Below are 19,631 nucleotides of genomic sequence, written 5' to 3'. Positions count from 1 at the left end.
CTTTAGATGCGATCATCTAAAGATGTTTGCGATGTTTAGGGTCAAGGTACGGGGAAGCCGTGAGCATAGAGATGAATTTAGAGCCATAAGGCTGGAGAGTCCCCATGGCATGGGTGTTGACAGAGAAGGGGAGGTCCAAGGGTGGAGCCCGGTGCGAAGGACCAGAAAGGAGCCTGGAGAGAAGTGGCCATAGAGGTAGGGACAAGTGTAAGAGGGCTCATAAGCATTTTACATACATTACTCCATTAAATTATCATAGCAAATCATAAAGTATGGTGCTCATTTTACAAGTCAGGCACTAAAATGTAGATAGAAAAGGTAACTTGTCTAAAGTTCAATAGTAAATGAAGCAGAGGCAGGTTTCAAGCCAGCTGGCCCAATTCCACAGCTGTGTGTGGTGAAACTCCACCCTGCGGTCTTTCTGTTGTGATGGGGACAGAATAGAGGGATGGGAGAATTGAATCTTGTAACTCATGATGAGTAGGAGACCCTCTCTGTCTTCCATGTGTGCACTGTCTTGTGGGCCAGGGGCTAGAGTGCATCCATCACAGGACAGTGGCTCAGACAGGGGCCATCAGCACAGGCAGCCCTCCTGGTTGAGCTGGGGTGGACACTGGCCACGGAGGCTGCACAGAGCCCAGCACTGACCTTCTGTGTGTATGTGGGGTTGAAGGAGGCTGTCCTCATGGTAGCACCTGGGGAGAGGCCACACCACTTCAAGGATTTGGGGCAGATGTCCTATTTTGGGGCTGTCCGAACATAGAATGCGGGTAGCATTAGTGGTTTCCGGTGGCTGCCTTCCTGCCACAAGACAAAGCTGGTCTTGGGCTTGTGAGCCGAGTTCAACTATTGGAAGCTCCCAACGGGACCAGCCAGCAGGCAGGAGTTTCATGCAGGTAGAGAAGGCAGGGTTAGGATTCATGTTGGCAGCAGCGGCCATGCCCAGTTGGGGCCGTGACTTCTGGGCCACATTGAACCTGAAACACTGCAGTGTTTTTTCCTTTGGTTCCTGGCACCGGGGCCAACTTGGCTCTTACCAGTTTTGCAAGTCTGCTACCTTCTACTGATGTTGTGAGGCTTGGATAGATGAGTCAGTTACAGATAGACACTATGCAAAGATGCACAAACCATCACTGGGAAAAATGCTGAACAATTTCTCATTATCCAAAGTAATGCATGTTCATTACAGGAAAGTTAAAAATACAGACAGGTGGAGACACATACACAATTGCAAAATTCTGTTGTACAAAAATAGCTGGTAACAGGCTTACATATCCCAATCTGGTCTTTTAAAATATATCATATATGAATTTATACTTATGTTGTTTTTAAAAGGGCATATGGGATGGTCATAGTACAATTTTCTCACCATCGTGCAGTGGTTATGGGTTTCTGATTTTGCAGTCAGATAGAACAGGGTTCATGACTGGCTCCTTCACTGAGGAGCCCCGTGGCCTTGGGCTAGTTTTTGAATTCTTTGCATCTCAGTTTCTTTCTCTGTGAAGTGTGAATGATAACAATACTTACCTTAAAGGGTTGATGTGAGGCTCAAATGGCATAACACATGTTAAGTTGTCCAGACAGTGTTTGGGCACGTAGGAAGTGCTGAATGAACGCTCAGCGGTAGTACTGCTTGACCATCCAGTTTTGTTTTTTTTTTTTTTTTTTTTTTTGAGACGGAGTCTCACTCTGTCGCCCAGGCTGGAGTGCAGGGGCCGGATCTCAGCTCACTGCAAGCTCTGCCTCCCGGGTTTATGCCATTCTCCTGCCTTAGCCTCCCGAGTAGCTGGGACTACAGGTGCCCGCCACCTCGCCCGGCTAGATTTTTTTGTATGTTTTAGTAGAGATGGGGTTTCACCATGTTAGCCAGGATGGTCTTGATCTCCTGACCTCATGATCCGCCCATCTCGGCCTCCCAAAGTGCTGGGATTACAGGCTTGAGCCACCACGCCCGGCCGACCATCCAGTTTTTAAGTAGTCATGTGGTATACTTATCTCTCACAATGTAGAATAATTGGAACAATATTTGCTCATGGGCCAAAAATTATAAGCAACCGTTAATTTCCATTAAAATGAATATAGAATGCTGCATAAAAGTAAGCTTGTACATCAAGCTGGTAATATCAGTAAGATATATTCATTATTACCTGCCACCAATATCAATCAATTCTGTAATTACACTAATAATCATAAACATTTTCAAAGTAAGTAGGAATTTGGTAGTAAGCATGTGCTGCCAGGGGAAGAGGTATTAAATTTGAGGCAAGAATTTGGAAAATCCTACACTGTCAGGGTCCTGCAATAATGTCGTGAAAAGAGAAAAATATCTTTAGACAGAGCCATGGGAACGTCACCTTTCATCAATCCTGCACTGGACTTTCCTGGAGTACTCAAAGGCCCTTGGAGAGAGCAGAAGTACATGGCTACAGCCTTTGTTACAGAATGCTCCCAGGATCTGTGCAGCTGGCCTACTATGTGGCCCCTGGAACCAGCAAGAATTAAGAAGGGCCACACAGGGAGGACATGGTCAGATGGTTAGATTTTCTTGCAGTGGTAACTGGAGTCATTGGAGGTGTTCGCTATGGTGCGGGGAGAGAGGAGGGAAGAAGAAACACAACGTGATGCTTAGTTGAAAAATGTTGTTGTACCTTGATCCAAATTTACAGATTGATTCAAAACATATATGGAAATGCAAAAGACCTAGAAGAGTTAAAGCAGTTCTAAAAAAGGACAAAGTTAGAAGACCCACTACATGACTTCAGCCCTTATATTATAAAGCTGCTCAAGATCATGGGGTATTGGCATAAGGAAAGACAATGAGATCAGTGGAATGGAATGGTAAGTCCTGAAAGAAACTCATACATATATGACCAATTGAGTTGCCAAGGCAATTCAATGAGAAAAGCAGTGTCTTTGCAATAAATGATGCTGGAACAAGTACATAAACGTACAGGAAAAAAGTTAACTTTCATCCCTACCTCATGCTACACACAAAACTAATTTGAGACACATTAGATGCCTAAACAGAGACTCAAAAATTACTACATTTGTAGAATAATAGAGGAGAATGTCCTATTAGGATAGGCAGGGGTTCTTAGAGGAGACTCAAAAATCACTTGAACATGTAAAACAAAATATGTTAATGAACTATCTACATTAAAATTAAAAACTGCTGTTCATCAAAAGACACCATTAAGAGAATAAAAAGGCAATGTACAAAGTAGGAAAAAACCTGTAATGCATTTATCTGACAAAAACTTGTGTCCAGATATAAAGGATTTGTGCCCGTACTATATAAAAATCCCTAGAACTTGGTGATAAAAGGACAAACAGTCCAATTTTTAAAATGTGGCAAAAGACATGAACACTTACAAATGGCTGTTAAGCATATGAAAATATGCTCGTATCTCTAGTCATCTGAGAAATACATCTTGAAGCTATAGTGAGATAACATTATACTCCCTCCAGAATAGCTAAATTTGAACAAGACTGACAATGCTGGTAGGATGTGGAGAAACTGGAACTCTCATTCATTGTTGGGAGGAGCGTAAAATGGTACAACCATTTTCAAAAACTGTTTGGCTGTTCCTTATAAAACTAAACCTACACTTTAACCCCACAGCTGCATTCATAAGGATTTACAAAAGAGAAACGGACACATGTCCCGAAAGATTTGTACACAAATGTTTATGTCAACTTTGTTCATAAGAGCCTGAAACTGGAAGCCACCCAAATGTTCACTAAAGAGTTTCGTTTAGACAAATTATGAACTATTCATAGATGGAAACCATTCAGATAATGAACTATGGATATCCTTAGTTTAACACAGATACCTCTTTTGCATGGAAGAAGGCAGACCCTGAAGAGCATATACTGTTTCCTGCTTGTGTAACTTCAAGAACAAGCCAAACTAGTGGGTGGTAATACAAAAAGAAGTGTGAGGCTGGGGGCGATAGTGGCTCATGCCTGTAATCCCAGCACTTTGAGAGGCTGAGGCAGGAGGATTGCTTGATACTAGGAGTTTAAGACCATCCTGGGCAACACAGTGAGACCTTTGTCTCCAGGAAAAAAAAATTAGCTGTCTGTGATGGCAGACCTGTCATCCCAGCTACTCAAGAGACTGAGGCAGGAGGATCCCTTGAGCCCAGGAGTTTGAGGCTACAGTGAGCTACGATCACACCACTGCATTCCAGCCTGAGCTATGAAGTAAGACTCCATCTCTAAGAAACAAAGAAAGAAAAGAGAACAGTGGTTGCCTGTGAAGGTGGGTACTAACTGCAGAGGGGCATGGGGATGCCTGCTGGGGGAAGGGAATGCCCTGTGCTCTTGATTGATGTGATGGTTACACAGGTAAATAATTGAACTTAACTCATGTGCTTAAGCTCTGTGCATTTCACTGGCTGTAAATTTTACCTTAATAATAACTGATAATAAAAAGCTCATAGTGGCTGATGTTTGGGGCAGGGTGGACACAGGAGGCCAGTCAAGAGGCTGTTACTATAGTCCAGGGCACAAGAGTGTGTTGAAGAGATGTAAAAAGTGGCCAGACTTGGCTAGGTGCAGTGGTTCACGCCTGTAATCCCAGCACTTTGGGAGGTGGAGGCGGGCAGATCATGAGGTCAGGAATTCGACACCAGACTGGCCAGCATGGTGAAACACCATCTCTACTAAAAATACAAACAAATTAGCCAGGCGTGGTGGCATGTGCCTGTAATCCCAGCTACTTGGGAAGCTGAGGTAGGAGAATCGCTTGACCCTGGGAGGCTGAGGTTGCAGTGAGCCAAGATCGCGCCACTGCACTCCATCCTGGGTGACAGAATGAGACTCCATCTCAAAAAAATAAATACAAAAATAAAAATAAAAAAATAAAAAAAAAGAAGTGGCCAGACATGGGGTCTTTTGGAGGGAAGGCCAGGGCTGGTTAGCCCAGGAGGTGAGAGTCGTGCTTAGAGCTGGCAAAGGAGGCCGTGTGGGCTAACATCAGAGGAAAGACAGCTCAGATGTAAAAATACAAAAACATACATTTTTTCAGAGTTTATAGCAGATTATTACATCACAATGATCTGTTACATCAAGTGCTCTACAAAGAAAGGGGAGTATTTTAAGAAAAACTATCTTCCTCTGAGGCTGAATTTATTAAGTATGCATGTGAATAGCATGGGCTGTAATTTAGGATAAACTATAAGCTTGGTATAGTATTCATACATTTATGGAATTATTATTTAAAATCACTAAAAACTTACATGCTACTATGGAGATTGCATTTGGTTTGAATATATTAAGTATAAATGAAGGCAGCTATTGATACAGTAGAATTGCTGCAAAGATGAATGTAGAAAAGCACATAATTGTTGATTGATCATTATCATCATAGACCATTCAGTTAGTATAACTATTGATTGATCATTATCATCATAGACCATTCAGTTAGTGCTGCCATTTCAATGAGAGGTGAAACTTGTCAATATTAGACATTCTTTAATTAAGAACAATTAGGAATAAAATAAGAGTTGAAGAAAATAGGGAATTTATGTGTGAAGAAGATGTTAAAATGTATACCAGTAAGGCAGTCATTCTTATTAAGCCTGTTCTCAGTTCTGGAACTTTGGTTTGGCATCTGGAGATGGATGAGTACAAATATATGCTTAAATCAACGTCAGAGAATTAATGGCAAACTCCTATTGTCATTTCCCATCAGATCTAATAGCAAAGATCACTATCTCCTGCAGAGACAAGAGAAGGGAAGTAATTGTCAAGACAATTTATAACACTCTAGGATGGCTAAATTTCGAGTTGATTCTTCAGTGAATGTCCTTGCAATTTATTTCAAAGTGGTGAGTAAAAGTGACTGCAGTTGGACACTATTAAGGGCAAAGTCATACTCCTGCATTGACAGTGTACGTGAAGAGAATGAAATACGAAGAAAGCTATGAATAGTTGGAAATTCGGGAGGCTGTGCTTACTCCTGATGATTTCAGTTTGGCTAAAACAGAGCTGGTGACGAGGAAGGGTTTGTTGTGATGATTCCAGAGAGGGTGACTCTCAGGAAGATGAACTGGGGGCCCAAGACAGGTTGATGTCAGGTGCTTTCTGGGAACAAGGCTGGTGGTGAAAAATAGGGGTGGACCGATGAGGAAGGCTGGGTCACTTAGAGTCCCGAGACTTCCTCCGGCTTAATAATGAGGAGCAGGGAGGGCTGGTGGCAAGACATCCAGATGAGAAACCTGAAGCTTCGGATTCTGATACAGGATACTGCTCTCCGCTTACCAGGTGACTCTCGTGGGACAAGTCATTTGACCTCCCTGAGCCTGGGATTTCCTATCTGTTTCATGGGGTCAGTCTTTCCGGTCTTGTTAGCCTCCTGTGTAGGAATGTTGTGAGGATCTTTGCAGCAAAGGACACTTGGGCCCTCTAAAAAAGTCTGCAAGTATCTGCTTTAGTTGTCTTTTATTATTTGTTGGTAACAACTTCAGCAGTATAAACTGAAGCTGGAGTCACGCAGTGGTTTATGTACTCAAGCCTGGAGATATTTTAGGAAATAATCAATACAAGATGTATTGGGTTGGAGCCATGATAAGAGTAATAAATCTTGACAGCCTGCTGTTGGAGCAAATTAATAAAGATTGAGAGAAACGTAAAAATCTATGCGAGGGGAAAATCTAGAGTGTGTTTGGGGTGAGAACTTTAGCCAATGTGGAAACTGAGAGTCCTTCAACGAAAGTTAGTTATCATCCTACTACTGGTAGAGCAGTGTATTCACACACACTCACACTCGCATACACACATACACAGCCTGCTGTTGAATCAAATAATGCTTGAGAGAAACATTGCAAAAACCTATGAGAGGGAAAAGTCTAGAGTGTGTTTGGGGTGAGAGCTTTAGCCAATGTGGAAACCGAGAGTCATTCAAGGAAGGTTAGTTATCATCCTGCTGCTGGTAGAGCAGTATATACACACACATACTCGCACACACACACTGTGCATACAGATGCACACACACATATAGATACATGCATACATGGACACATGTGCACACAGACACACACACACGTACATACACATACACACATGGGTAACAAGCACCTTTTTTTGGTTGGATCTCAGAAGAGACTGGCAAGCAAGGACAACTAGCACTGATTTCAACAACGGACAGCTGCACTTTGTCCACTCAAGGGCCCACCACCTTCTAAGGAAATGCTGGCTGCCTCTGAATTTTTAAAATGAAACCTGTACAGTGTTTCTGACATGCCTCATTTATCACTGGTGGAGAAGAGTGTGTTCGTATAGCCTTGGGATTTGTTGCTGTTGTGTACAGTGAGTGAGGAGAGGGGATTGGGACCCCATGATTTTTAAATCATCAAAGCCCTGAGATGGTCTATAGTTACAAAGTAGACATACTGCTTTTCCTGTGTCCAGAATGCTCCCACACTTCCCAATCCTCCACCCTCACATCAAGATTGTCACTGAAGCTGGGTGCCGTGGCACATGCCTGTAGTCCCAGTTTCTTGGAGGGCTGAGTCACGATGATCGTTTGAGCACAGAAGTTCATGTACAGCCTGGGCAACATAGCGAGACCCTGTCTCTACAAAACAAACAAAACAACAAAAGATTGTCAACAGAGCTCCACCCAGACATTCTCTGTTGGTTGGGGCATCAATGCAGAGAGACTGCAGGCTGTGGCACACATTGGAGGAGCTGGGCAGAACCGTGGGGGTGCCGGCCTGTAAGGGGAACACCAGGAGCTGGGAAGGACAAACCTGGAGAAGGCAAAGCAAGGCACGAGGCAAGTCGGTTGCAGGGTCGCAGGCTGGCCTCCATGTGGATGCAGTTGACTATTGTATAAGAAGAGTCTTTAACACTAAGAGACCAGAAAGCCACATTAAAAAAAAAAAAAAAAAGATGAAAATGTTTACTTTAGTAGAATGATGGAGTTGTTTCTTAATTTAAAAATTGCTTTTATTGTGTTTATTTTTTATTATAAAAGTAACATGCATTTGTTATAAAAACTGTGAATTTAACAAATCAGAAAACCATAAGGAAACCTTGATACTGAGTCTGTCACGTTTTCAGGCAGAGAAAAACAAAGAATTTTGTTAGCCGAAGCCTCGTCCTAGGAGAAGTCGTCTCCATGGCGGACATGGCCACAGGAGTGAAGGTGAGAGGCGCCGGGCACCTGCCCTTCATGAACTCATGCTCGCTTTGCATGCCAAGGAATGAAAACTATAATCCTGTGGGCTCTCTTAGTCTATGTAGAGGCACAGGTGTGGGTAAAATGGCATACCTCAAAACCCATCCCTGACTTCCCCTTTAACCATCATATCCTATCCTGTTTTTGTTTCTAATTTGCTTTTCTTCTCTGTATAGTTTTGTTACATATGCATCAATTGGTTATTTTCCTTTGTCTGAATTTTATGAAAACAGTACCATAATCCTTTGTGATTTTCTTTCTTCATTTAAATATTATTGCTAAGATTGATTCATATTGTGTGTTCCTGTATTCATTAGATTTTAAAATAAAAACCTTTTTATTTCAAAATAATAATGTTCACAGAAAGTTACAAAAATAGTGCATAGGGTCATGAGAACCCTTTAGTCATGGTGACATCTTATATAGCAGTAATGCAATGTAAAATCAGGAAATCAATATTAGTACAGCACTGTTAAATAGGACATAGACCCTATTCAGATTTCACTGGTTTTTACATGCACTCAATTGTGTGTGTGTGTGTGTGTGTGTGTGTGTGTGTAGTTCAGTTCGATGCTGTATGTAGATTCATGTAACCACCACCACAATCAAGATGGAGAACTATTCCATCATCAGAAAGAAACTTCCAGGTGCTACCCCTTTATAGTTCATTTGGCCTCCACTCCACCCCTGTCCTTTGGCAACCACTAATCTGTTCTCCATCTCTATAGTTTTGCCATTTGGGGAATGACATAGCAATGGAAGATTGTTCATTTTTGACCACTGTATAATATTCCTTTGTGTGAATATACCGCAGCATTTATTCAGCCACTTTCTCATGTTGTTTCTGGGATTTTGCTAATGTAAAAAGTGCTGCTGTGAATACTGTTGTCCACGTCTGGGTGTTGAACATGGGTAAAATCTTCACTTAGGTATTCAACTAGGAATGGAATTGCTAGTTACAGGATGAATGAATGCTTAACTTTAAAGAGTAGTGTTAATCTATTCTCCAAAGTTAGTGCATCAATTCACATTCCCACCAACAGCATGTAAGCGGATCCTGTGGATCCATGTCCTCTCCCATACTTGGAATTCTTAGATTTCTCCATTTTTTTTTTGTAAATGGTTATAAAATGGCATCTTATTGTCTTGAGGGAAGACAATTATCTTGCATGTTCCAGCTTATCAAGGAAGACGAACAGAATAGCTCAGGTGGGCGTGTTTGCTGCAGCCCCTCATGCTGCCCAAGCCTTCCAGCAGAGTCTCCTTCATGGGGCCCTCCTTTTCCTCCCTGAACACCACTGGGTCTCAAAATAATTCCTCATATCCAAACACCCAGTCCTGATGTCCCCAAAGAGGAGAAATTACCACTAGAACATGAAGACAGAATGATCAGACAAGAAGCCAGGTCAGTTGGCAGTGAGTCCAATATGGTGGTGATTTCAGTTTGGTGTGAACATTGTCTATTGGTAGATAGGAATTAAAGACAAGGAAATCTGTGAGTGCCGTCTTGTCGTGAGGGTGTCCACCATCAGGTTTTTCCAGGAAGACTGGGCTCACTCTGATTTCAGCCAGGCACGATCTCCTCCCTCTTGGATGGATTGACTGTGGCTTTCAGAGAGAGAGCAGTTAGCTGAGATGCAACAGATAAATAGATAAATCCCCTCTCAGAAATACCGGAGGATCCTGGACTCTCATGATCCCCAGTTTGTGCTTTTACCATATTGCACCCCCACCCTACTCTGCCATCTACTTTGTCTTCAGCAAGCCTCCATGGATTGTGACCATGAGGACAGCTCTGCAGGTGGTGGCAGCTCTCTGGGTGGTTCTCATGACCCTATGCACTATTTTTGTAACTTTCTGTGAACATTATTATTTTGAAATAAAAAGGTTTTTATTTTAAAATCTAATGAATACAGGAACACACAATATGAATCAATCTTAGCAATAATATTTAAATGAAGAAAGAAAATCACAAAGGATTATGGTACTGTTTTCATAAAATTCAGACAAAGGAAAATAACCAATTGATACATATGTAACAAAACTATACAGAGAAGAAAAGCAAATTAGAAACAAAAACAGGATAGGATATGATGGTTAAAGGGGAAGTCAGGGATGGGTTTTGAGGTATGCCATTTTACCCACACCTGTGCCTCTACATAGACTAAGAGAGCCCACAGGATTATAGTTTTCATTCCTTGGCATGCAAAGCGAGCATGAGTTCATGAAGGGCAGGTGCCCGGCACCTCTCACCTTCACTCCTGTGGCCATGTCCGCCATGGAGACGACTTCTCCTAGGACGAGGCTTCGGCTAACAAAATTCTTTGTTTTTCTCTGCCCTCTCCTCTGGTCTCCAGGGTCTTACACTGAGCCTAGTCCATAGAGTTTCACAGGGATCATCTGAATGAATGAGGGAAGGGGCAGCCTGTGGCGTAAAGCAGACTTAAGAAGCATTTTAACCAATTGCAATGTGCGTGTGTCTTATTGACATCCTGGTTCAAACAACAAACTATTTGTAATGAAAAATTATTTGTCAGTTGGGGAAACCTGAGCATTGGACATTTGACGATATTAGAGAATGATCATTATATTTTTAGGTGGGATAATGGTTTTAGGGCTATGTTTTAAAAAAGAATCTGAATCTTTTACACATGTATTGGAAATATTCAGGGAAGACATGATATATGATGTCAGGGATAAACGTCAAGATAACCTGGGGTATAGGAAGGGAAAGTACGTGGGGGTGGCGGAGGGAGGGAGATGAAGGAAAATGGACCATGAGCTGGCCATCCTTGAGTTCATTAGATGCTTCTATTTTGTTTGAATATTTCCATAATAAAATTTTTGAAAACTCCTGAGTATCCTAGAAGGAAACTGGCAAGGACTTAAAAAGTCCTTTGAAATACTTCTCTGAGGCCAGGTATGGTGGCTCACACCTGTAATCCCAGCACTTTGGGAGGCTGAGGCGGGTGGATCACGAGGTCAGGAGATCGAGACCATCCTGGCTAACATGGTGAAACCTCAACTCCACTAAAAATACAAAAAATTAGCCAGGCGTGGTGGTGGGCGCCTGTACTCCCAGCTATTTGGGAGGCTGAGGCAGGAGAATGACATGGACCCGCAGAGCTTGCAGTGAGCCGAGATTGCGCCACTGCACTCCAGCCTGGGTTACAGAGCCAGACTCCGTCTCAAAAAAATAAGAAATACTTCTCTGATCACTCCACTCTCTGCTTAAAACCTCTTCCCTCCCATTATGCTTTAGAAACATCCTCTAATCCTTGATGTTGCCCATGGGTCCTTGCAGGTGTGGCCCTGGTCACGTCTGTTCCACTCTCCCCTTTTTCTGGTTCCTTTTACCCACCTTTGGACCATTTGCTGCCAGCCCTAGCTTGGTCCTTCCCCTCCTTCTCCTGGCTGACACCTATTCATTCTTCATGTCTCAGCTAATGTGTCCTTCCTGGAGGGATGCCCCTCTCAAGCCTTGAACTTGAGTCCCATCCACTCGCTGTCACCTGTCTTTGCTGCTTATAGTTTTCTGCCATAACGTGCACCCATTTTGAATCTGTGTATTTACTCATGGAATTACTTTATGGCTCTCACTACCAAGAGAGGGAAAACTCCTTGAAAACTATAACCTTTTCATTCTTGGTACATAATAGGTGTCAATACTTGAGTATTAAGTAAATATATAAAGTCAAAATGATATGGTTTTTTCTCAAAAAGTAGGACATAAAAATTACCATACAGCCCAGCATTCCACTAACTGGATATATACCCCAAATAATCGAAAGTAGGGACTGAAACAGTACTTGTGTGCCAATGTTCATTGCACATGATTCACAATAGCTAAAAGCTGGAACATGCCAATGTTCATTGCACATGATTCACAATAGCTAAAAGCTGGAACATGCCAATGTTCATTGCACATGATTCACAATAGCTAAAACTGGAAACAAGCCACATTTCCATCAGCAGCGGAGTGGGTAAACAAAATGTGGTATAGACACACAATGGAATATTGTTCAGCCGAAAAAAAGAATGAAGTTCCCCCACATGCCACAATGTGGATGAACCTTGAAATTATTAAGTGAAATAAGTCAGACATAAAAGGACAAATATTATGTGAGTCTGCTTGTATAAAATGTCTAGAATAGACAAATCCTTAAAGACAGAAGGTAGGTTAGAGGTAACGAGAGGTTGGAGGGAGGGGAGAATGGGAGTTATTGCTTAATGTACAGAGTTTTTGTTTGGGATGATGAAAAAGTTTTGGAAATAGTGGTGATGGTTGTACAACGTTGTGACTGTACTTCATGCCACTGAATTGTATGCTTGAAAGTGGCTAAAATGGCAAACTTTATGCTATATATATTTTACCACAAATAAAAATGACAATTAAAAATTATTATTAAGTATGCTGTCCCACACATCAGTAATTGTGGGAGATTTTTTTTTCCTGGAGCTTGGAAATCCGAGACAATTAGAGGAACCTATAGATTGCGCAGCCCCCAAGTCCTGACCAGGAGGACCATGGATCTTTTCTATTGGTGGTAGAGGAGATGCCAGGAGGGCATGTGGTGTGCTGGGAACAGTTCCTGTGAGCTCTGGATCAGTCGGGGGTTCCCCAGATCCCCCTGCCAGCTCAAGAGCCACTGGTGGTCCCTGCGTTTCACAGGCGCTGGTTGTCAACCTGAGGAAGGGGCGCCAGCATCAATTCATCAGCATCAGCTGTGCCCTGCATGTTCAAGTCCCTTTTCTCTCTCTCTCCAGGTCTGTTTATCCAGTGGCTTTGCATTTCCCTGAACACCTTGGACAAACTCATTTGTACTCGCACAGCCAAGTACTGGCAGGACTGTGGGCTGGCTCTGAGAGTGGCTCACAGCGAAAGGGGTGGGCACACTAACAAAGTGCCAGGGAAAAAGATTGTCTTTGTTGGTGCTTTGAATCCTCACTCTAGCTTGTGAGCCAGCCCAAGTTTCCTGCCAAAAACATGGGTGCAATCTGGGAGGATTCTAACTAAAGCTGAAAGAAATGAGACATGCTTCCTTTTCTGCTTCTCCATGGCTGTTCTGTTTTCCCTTATTTGAACCATCCTATTATCTGTCATAGCCTGCTTGGACTGCTATAACAAAATACCATGGGCTGGATGAGTTCAACAGCAGAAATTTATTTTCCCACCTTTCTGGAGGCTGTAAAGTCTAAGATCATGGTGCCAGCATGGTCAGGTTCTGGTGAGGGCTCCTTTCCTGGCTTGCAGACAGCCACCTTCTCATTGTGTCCTCATTGGTGGAGAGAGGTGCTGCTCTTTTTTCCTCTTCTGTAAGGGCACCAATCCCATTATGGGAGTCCTACCCTCATGAGCTCATCTAACCTTGATCATTCATTGCCCAAAGTTTCCATCTCCCAATACCATCACATAGAGGGTAGGGCTTCAACATGTTAATTTTGCAAGGACAAAATTCAGTCCATTTCTGGAGTCCCCATTGTCTCAAAAAACACTTCCAGTTTTCCATTTGTGGAAATTTGCTCTTGGCATTAGGAGATCCTGAATACACTCGAAGTCTCTTTAGGAGACCCTTGTTGGGCTGTAGTATAGGAACAGCCTGGCCTATTGCAGCCGGGAAGCCAGCAGGCTTCCTGCCCACGGGACAGACCTCACTGGTCCATTGGGGCAGGGGCACACTCAGAACAACACAGTTGCACATTCTGCTTCTAGGACTTCCCAGCCACACTTTTGGCATGTTCCTTTGTACGTGTGTACCTTAGCTTTCTCTTCTGTAAAGATGGCATTGCTAATGCCCATTCACAGGCTATGTATAGATTTAAATCAGTAATGCCTGCAAGGATCTCCATGCCAAGCCTGGTAGGTAGCAGGAGCCTCCATAAGTGGTGGGGACTGTAACCTCCTGGGACATGGCTGGGGGCCCAACTCCACGGTCTTCCAGGTATTGGCTTCATTGGTGAGTTGAGGTGATACCAGCCTGCCTTCTCAGCTGTAACACACCAGATTTCCCTTCCACTTCAGGATGTCTCCTTTTAGTCTTTATTTAGAAGCTAGGAAGCCCTGCCATAGCCCCATCCTTTAGCCCCTGTGACCTGTCCTGGCTGCACCTCCCACTCCTCAGCTGTCTCACACTGTGGCCTCTGGAGGCTGCTGCTGGCCCTCATTGGGCATGTTGTGATCATTACCTCATGTGCTCGATGTAATAGCTGTCCCTTTTCTTCTCCTGATAAGTGAGAAAAGAGAGAGGAGGCTTTCTCAAACAAGGTGGGCGCATGTTTGAAGTTCGAGTTTTCATTGGGTGTCCCCCAGCCAACTCTACTTTTTCCCTCTTACCACTGCTTTTTGCAGTCTGTCTCAGAGCAAATGGTCCTCTCTGTGTCCTGTTCCCTGAGGTCTGCCAGGGGCAGGACACTGGGGAGTCTGACAGGAGTGCCACAGCGTCCTCTCGGAGGACACTCTGCGACACTCCCAAGTGATGGGTTGATGCCTACCTCCCATCAGCCTCAGCATTTCTGTTTTACGGAGTCCATACCCTCCTTCTGGCTCCTCTCAGCCCCTCCTCCAAGCTGCTGTACTGCAATCAATGGGTCTCCATCCTCCTGGAAACTCAGGCCACAGACTCAGGTGTCTCCCGGAGTCCTCTCTTTCCTTCTCCTCCCAAATCCATCCCATCAACTCCATCTCCAGAATCTACCCTGAATCCCTCTACTTTCCCCCTTCCCTGTCTGCCTCCTTCCTGGCCTGTGGGCTGGGGCCCATGTCCCTCCCAGAAGGCAGCTGCTAAAAGCATGTCAGGCCAGGGAGCCCTCCACTTCCAATCCCCAGGAGCTCCACCTGCATTTGGCCTAGCTTGGTTGGATTAGCTGCCATTCAGAGAATGTGACTTTTGTGGGAAATGAACCCCACACTTCACCTGACTGTGTGGATTGAGGTCACGCAGACTCTGCCTCTGTCAACTGCTGCCGTTTCCTGCAAACTTACAGGTTCACTTCTACAGCCCAGGGTGCCTGCTAAGACATTTAGTGAATAGGGCTTTCAAAATGTGAATAAAATGCTCTAGGTTTTTTTCCCCTCTTCCTAAAGAGGAGGAAAGGATTTAAAACCTAGAAGAGGAATATATTGTCAAGAGTGCGTTAGGCACCAGCCAAAGAGATTTAGAGGTGGAAAACCTAACTTGTTTTAGTTTTAGAAAAATATTTTTTTAAAACTTAACTCCCAAGATGGTTTAGGGAAAAAACATGTACCATTTGGGTTGCTTCCATTTCCCATGTTGGAATTAGTAATGCAATTTGCAGTGCCCGCGATGATTCTGTAGAGAAGTGAGCTGAGTCATCGGGGTGTGAATCATCTTCCCAGGATATTTTATGATTCTCCAAATGAAAAGCACTTCACATGTCAGATGTGATTAGTGAAATTCGTCTGTCCTGATGCCAGAGCGTGTTAACTGGTCTGAGCTGCTAGAGTTGATCCAGTACCATTTCACAAAATTAATATCGGGTTGTTCATACACATGGGGTATGAACAGAGAGCTCATCCAGATGCAGTGACCCCAGGAAAAAAGTCCACGCTAACCTTGCCTAAGCAAAAAAGGCACGTATTGGCTGCTGTAATTCAGGAGTCCAGGGTGTACCAGGCTTCAGGTCTGGGTGTGCATGACCTGGTCTCTCCCATCTCTCAATTCTGCCTCCTTCCCCTAACCTGGTCCTCATACTTTGGCTTCATTCCCCAGCTCATGGCTATACGGCCCCAGGCTTCCATCCCTCCAGATTCCATAACATCACAAAAGAGGGCTTCTCTTCCACAATAGCTCAGCCTTGTGTCCTGGCTTCCACTCCAAATGGACCCACCCAGATCGTGAATCCATCCTGAGAGCCATGTCTGGCCAGATCAGCCAGTCCTGGGCTCCCAACTCATCCTAAAGCTGGGGGTGGGGTCAACATCACCCACAAACCACTTGGACAGATTCTAGGGGAGGAGGGCTCCCCAGATGAAAATTGGGGTTGTATAGCTAGGAGGGGGAAGGAACTCTGACCTGCAGACACAGCAAATGTCCCTACATTCAAGTTCTTCTGTCTTCGCAGTCCGTCACCCTGCTCCTTCCAAACGGCCCTGCTCAAGCCACTCTGCCTCTTCCTGTTTCTTCTCCTCCTTCTCCTTCTCATCCTCATCCTCTTTCTCTTCCTCCTCCTCTTTGTCAGTGACACTTTTCCAGGGTTTACAAAAGACCAGGCAGCCTAGGCATGGTGGCTCATGCCTGTAATCCCAGCACTTCAGGAGGCCAAGGTGGGAGGATTGTTTGAGATCAGTAGTTTGAGACCAACCTGGGCAACATAGCAAGACCTCATCTCTACTAAAAATAAAAAAAAATTAGCCAGGTGTGGTAGTGTGTGCCTGTAGTCCCTAATCCCAGCTACTCAGGAGGCTGAGGCAGGAGGATCGCTTGAGCCTGAGAGTTTGACAGTGCAGTGAACTATGATCATGCCACTGCCTTCCAGCCTGGCTGAAAGAGTGAGATTCTGTCTCTTAAAAACAAACAGAAACAAAAACCAAAACCCCACAAAAGAGCAAGCAAAGGGCTTGGCAGTTGACTCTCACTGAATCCTCATGGCTACCATATGAAGTACTATAAGGCATTGGGTAGCTTGGGTTTCAGCCTCAGCCCTTCCCACTTTCTGAGGATGTGGCGTTGGGTGAGACACTTTCCCTCTGTGAATCCCAGTTTCCGGTGTTAAATGGGGATGACGATGCTTTGTCTCCAGGGTTGTTGTGAGAGTCAATGAGCTTGTAAGCTCAGTAGCTCAGTAAGTGGGTACTCACATCATTCATTTATCAGATGAGGAAGCTGAGACTACTATGTCATTTGTCCGAGATCCTGCAGCCAGTGGGTAGCTGAACTGGGATGGAAACCCAGGGCGCTCATCCCAAGCTGCGTGCTTGCTCGTTTTGCAGCATTGCCTCTTCCATCCACCTTCCTGTAAGGAAACACTGTTTCTCATGGCAGACTCACCTCCGCAGACAGGGGTCAGCATCGAGGGTCATTGCACACGCACTTTGTTACATGTCTTCTGCATCAGGCCCTGAGCTAGATCCTGAGAGGACAAAGCAGAATGAGCATTCGGAGCATTCATTTGATGGGGGGGATCTGGGAGGCCTGAGGATGGAGGACTGACTTTCTGTGTCAGTCCTGAGTGACTCATGAGCCATGTCTGTAGAGAGAAACTGGAGCTCACCAGGCAGTGAAGAGGAAGGGCAAAGAAGCAGGCCACTTGCAGGGCTTAGGTAAAGCACAGGGGGCTGAAGAGCTGCTCCCTGATTGGAGTTTGGCCGTGGATTGAATTGTCTTTAGATTACTGACTATTGCTAATGATGGTTTGTATTGTCCTTGTTTCCAGTGTGGAATAGTTTATTGGCTATTTGGTGGTGCTATCAGGAATGTCGGAAGCCCTGAACATGTTACTAAGTGGTTTCAGCCTCTCCAGGTATGGTATATTCCTCAATATCAGTCTTCTATGGAGAGCCTTAAAAATCGGTAGTAGATAGATATGCATGTGTGTGTGTGTGTTTGAAGAAAAATAAAACAGAATTTGTGTCAGCAAAAATCTTGTTGAAAATGAGAATTCCGAGACTCTCTTTTTTATGTTGCATTGAGCCTGTCAATGTTGTTAAGCTCACATTCGCTGTCATCAGACTGCATTTTTATAATTTTCTCCACAACACACCTGTCCCTCTCTCACCACCTTTCTTAACGGCCCAAGGGGTCTGTATTTGGAGCAGCTGCCTGACCAGCTAATTCCCTTCTAACATCTGGTAAACTCCAGAAGCAGAAATACACTGGGATGTTTGCAATGACCGAGAGGGGCCATCGAAGCAATGTGAGAGGGATCCAGACCGAAGCCACCGTTGACCTCTCTGCCCAGGTGAGGAATCTGTCCTTCTTCTGCCGTCCAGGGCAGCAGAAAACCTGGACAGAACCAGATCTCCTTCTTTCTGTGTCCAGCTTCACACCCTCTGTGTGTGCTCTCTGGCCCCAGGAGCTGAGATTCAGATCAAATGTCTAAGTGTTTTAATAGAGGTGGATATTTGCTCAGCCTTCATGAACCCAACACAGCCAACATTTATATGGTGCCTTTGAGACTGAACACTGCCGCAAGCACTTGGTGTGCACTTGTGAATGTAATCCCTTGTCATAACTCCAAGAGAACAACACTAAAGCCATTTTGTTCTCGTTGCTAGCAGTAGCAGGAAAGGACTGGAGGAGATGCCTTTGTTGATCCTCTCCATTGTGCCCTGTGTCAGGAGGGCACTGTGCTGGGGCCACCTTATCAGGAGCTGAGTCTTCTGTACTGTGATCACGCGCTGTCCCTCACCGTGACCTGCATTGACATTTTACATGACAACAGAAACAAGAGTGTTACCAAACAATCTGACTCTTCTACCTTTACTATATGTGGTCAATGCTGAGGTTTTTCCTTTTCATTCTTTCTCTTCCTTTTCCTTTCGTTTTCTTCTCTATTTTTCTTCCTTTCCATTCCCTTCTTGCTAATTAAAAAGATGTTGGCTAAGTCTCTCTACATTGCTAGCTCTGTCCACAGTGGGTCACAACATACCCTGGGGACGCTGCTTTGTAACCCTCATTCCCATCTCTTTAACTCCTACACACACCCGCCCCTGCTCCCCACCAAAAAAGAAAGTGACTGTGTGCTTATCTCACTCTCCTTTATAGTTTCTTGCTTGATATTGGGTGTTCCTAAGAACTACAAAGGGATAAACAAATGTTGAGGTTCTTTCTAGAAATGAAGCTGTGTCAGTCGGTGTGTGCAAGCACGTGCCCGAGCGTGGCTGCGGGTGCCGCCTGGCCGTGTGGCTGCTCTGCTTCATCTCTTCTTTATTTTTGCAGTTTGTCCTTGAGCGTGTGGATTTTTGTTAGCGGGTTTCCTGCCCCGGAAATGCTGGTTGGAGGTGGCCGGCGTCTGGAATGACAGATGCAGGGGTGGGGTATATTGGAGGATGCCCTGCTTTTCCTCCTGCCCGGATGTTAGTTCTCTCCAGCAGCCAGTGATGTCCAAGATCGTAGTAAGAACGAGAATAAGCATTACCCTATGCTGACCACTCGCGAAGTGCCATGCTCTGTATCAAACTCCCTCTGTGTAGTTATTCTATGTTTCCTCCCAGCAACAGTTCCAGAAACGCAACATTAAACTGGTCCTGTAAACTGAGCACGGATGTGCCACGTACCAGGCTAAACAGTCTACTTGTAACATCATTTCAAATGTTCTGTAATCTTATAAAGAGGCATTATTGTCCCTACTTTAGAGATGGGGAAATGGAGGCTCATAGAGGTTAAGCAGCTGACTCTGGCTATGCAGTTAATGGTGAGTTAGGTTCCGCTGGGACTGCCCTCAGCAGCTTGGCTTTTCTGCCCGTGGTGGCGTGCCGACCTAA

The 19,631-nt window shown here is 44.5% G+C and overlaps 1 protein-coding gene across 14 annotated transcripts in view; it reads left to right on the top strand.

Annotated features, from left to right (window-relative positions):
- The window catches only part of LOC105471812 (acyl-CoA oxidase like), a 382,094-nt gene that overhangs the window by 45,125 nt on the left and 317,338 nt on the right, over positions 1-19,631 (top strand). For 11 of the 14 annotated variants that reach the window (XM_071077117.1, XM_071077119.1, XM_071077111.1 and 8 more), the window contains exons 4-5: positions 17,582-17,668; positions 18,008-18,106. The exons of 1 other annotated variant lie outside the window; for it this stretch is intronic. In XM_071077117.1, coding sequence (XP_070933218.1) covers positions 17,582-17,668; positions 18,008-18,106 — 186 coding nt within the window. Of the gene's footprint in view, positions 1-2,765; positions 5,835-8,070; positions 8,156-17,581; positions 17,669-18,007; positions 18,107-19,631 lie in introns of those variants that run through there. 2 more of the 14 variants (XM_071077122.1, XM_071077118.1) reach the window with 2 other exon arrangements.

Source organism: Macaca nemestrina, chromosome 13, assembly GCF_043159975.1.
Source record: "Macaca nemestrina isolate mMacNem1 chromosome 13, mMacNem.hap1, whole genome shotgun sequence".
Taxonomy (NCBI): Eukaryota; Metazoa; Chordata; class Mammalia; order Primates; family Cercopithecidae; genus Macaca; species Macaca nemestrina.
Note: the sequence above shows the minus strand (reverse complement) of the source record. Positions and strands in the feature narration are given on the sequence as shown.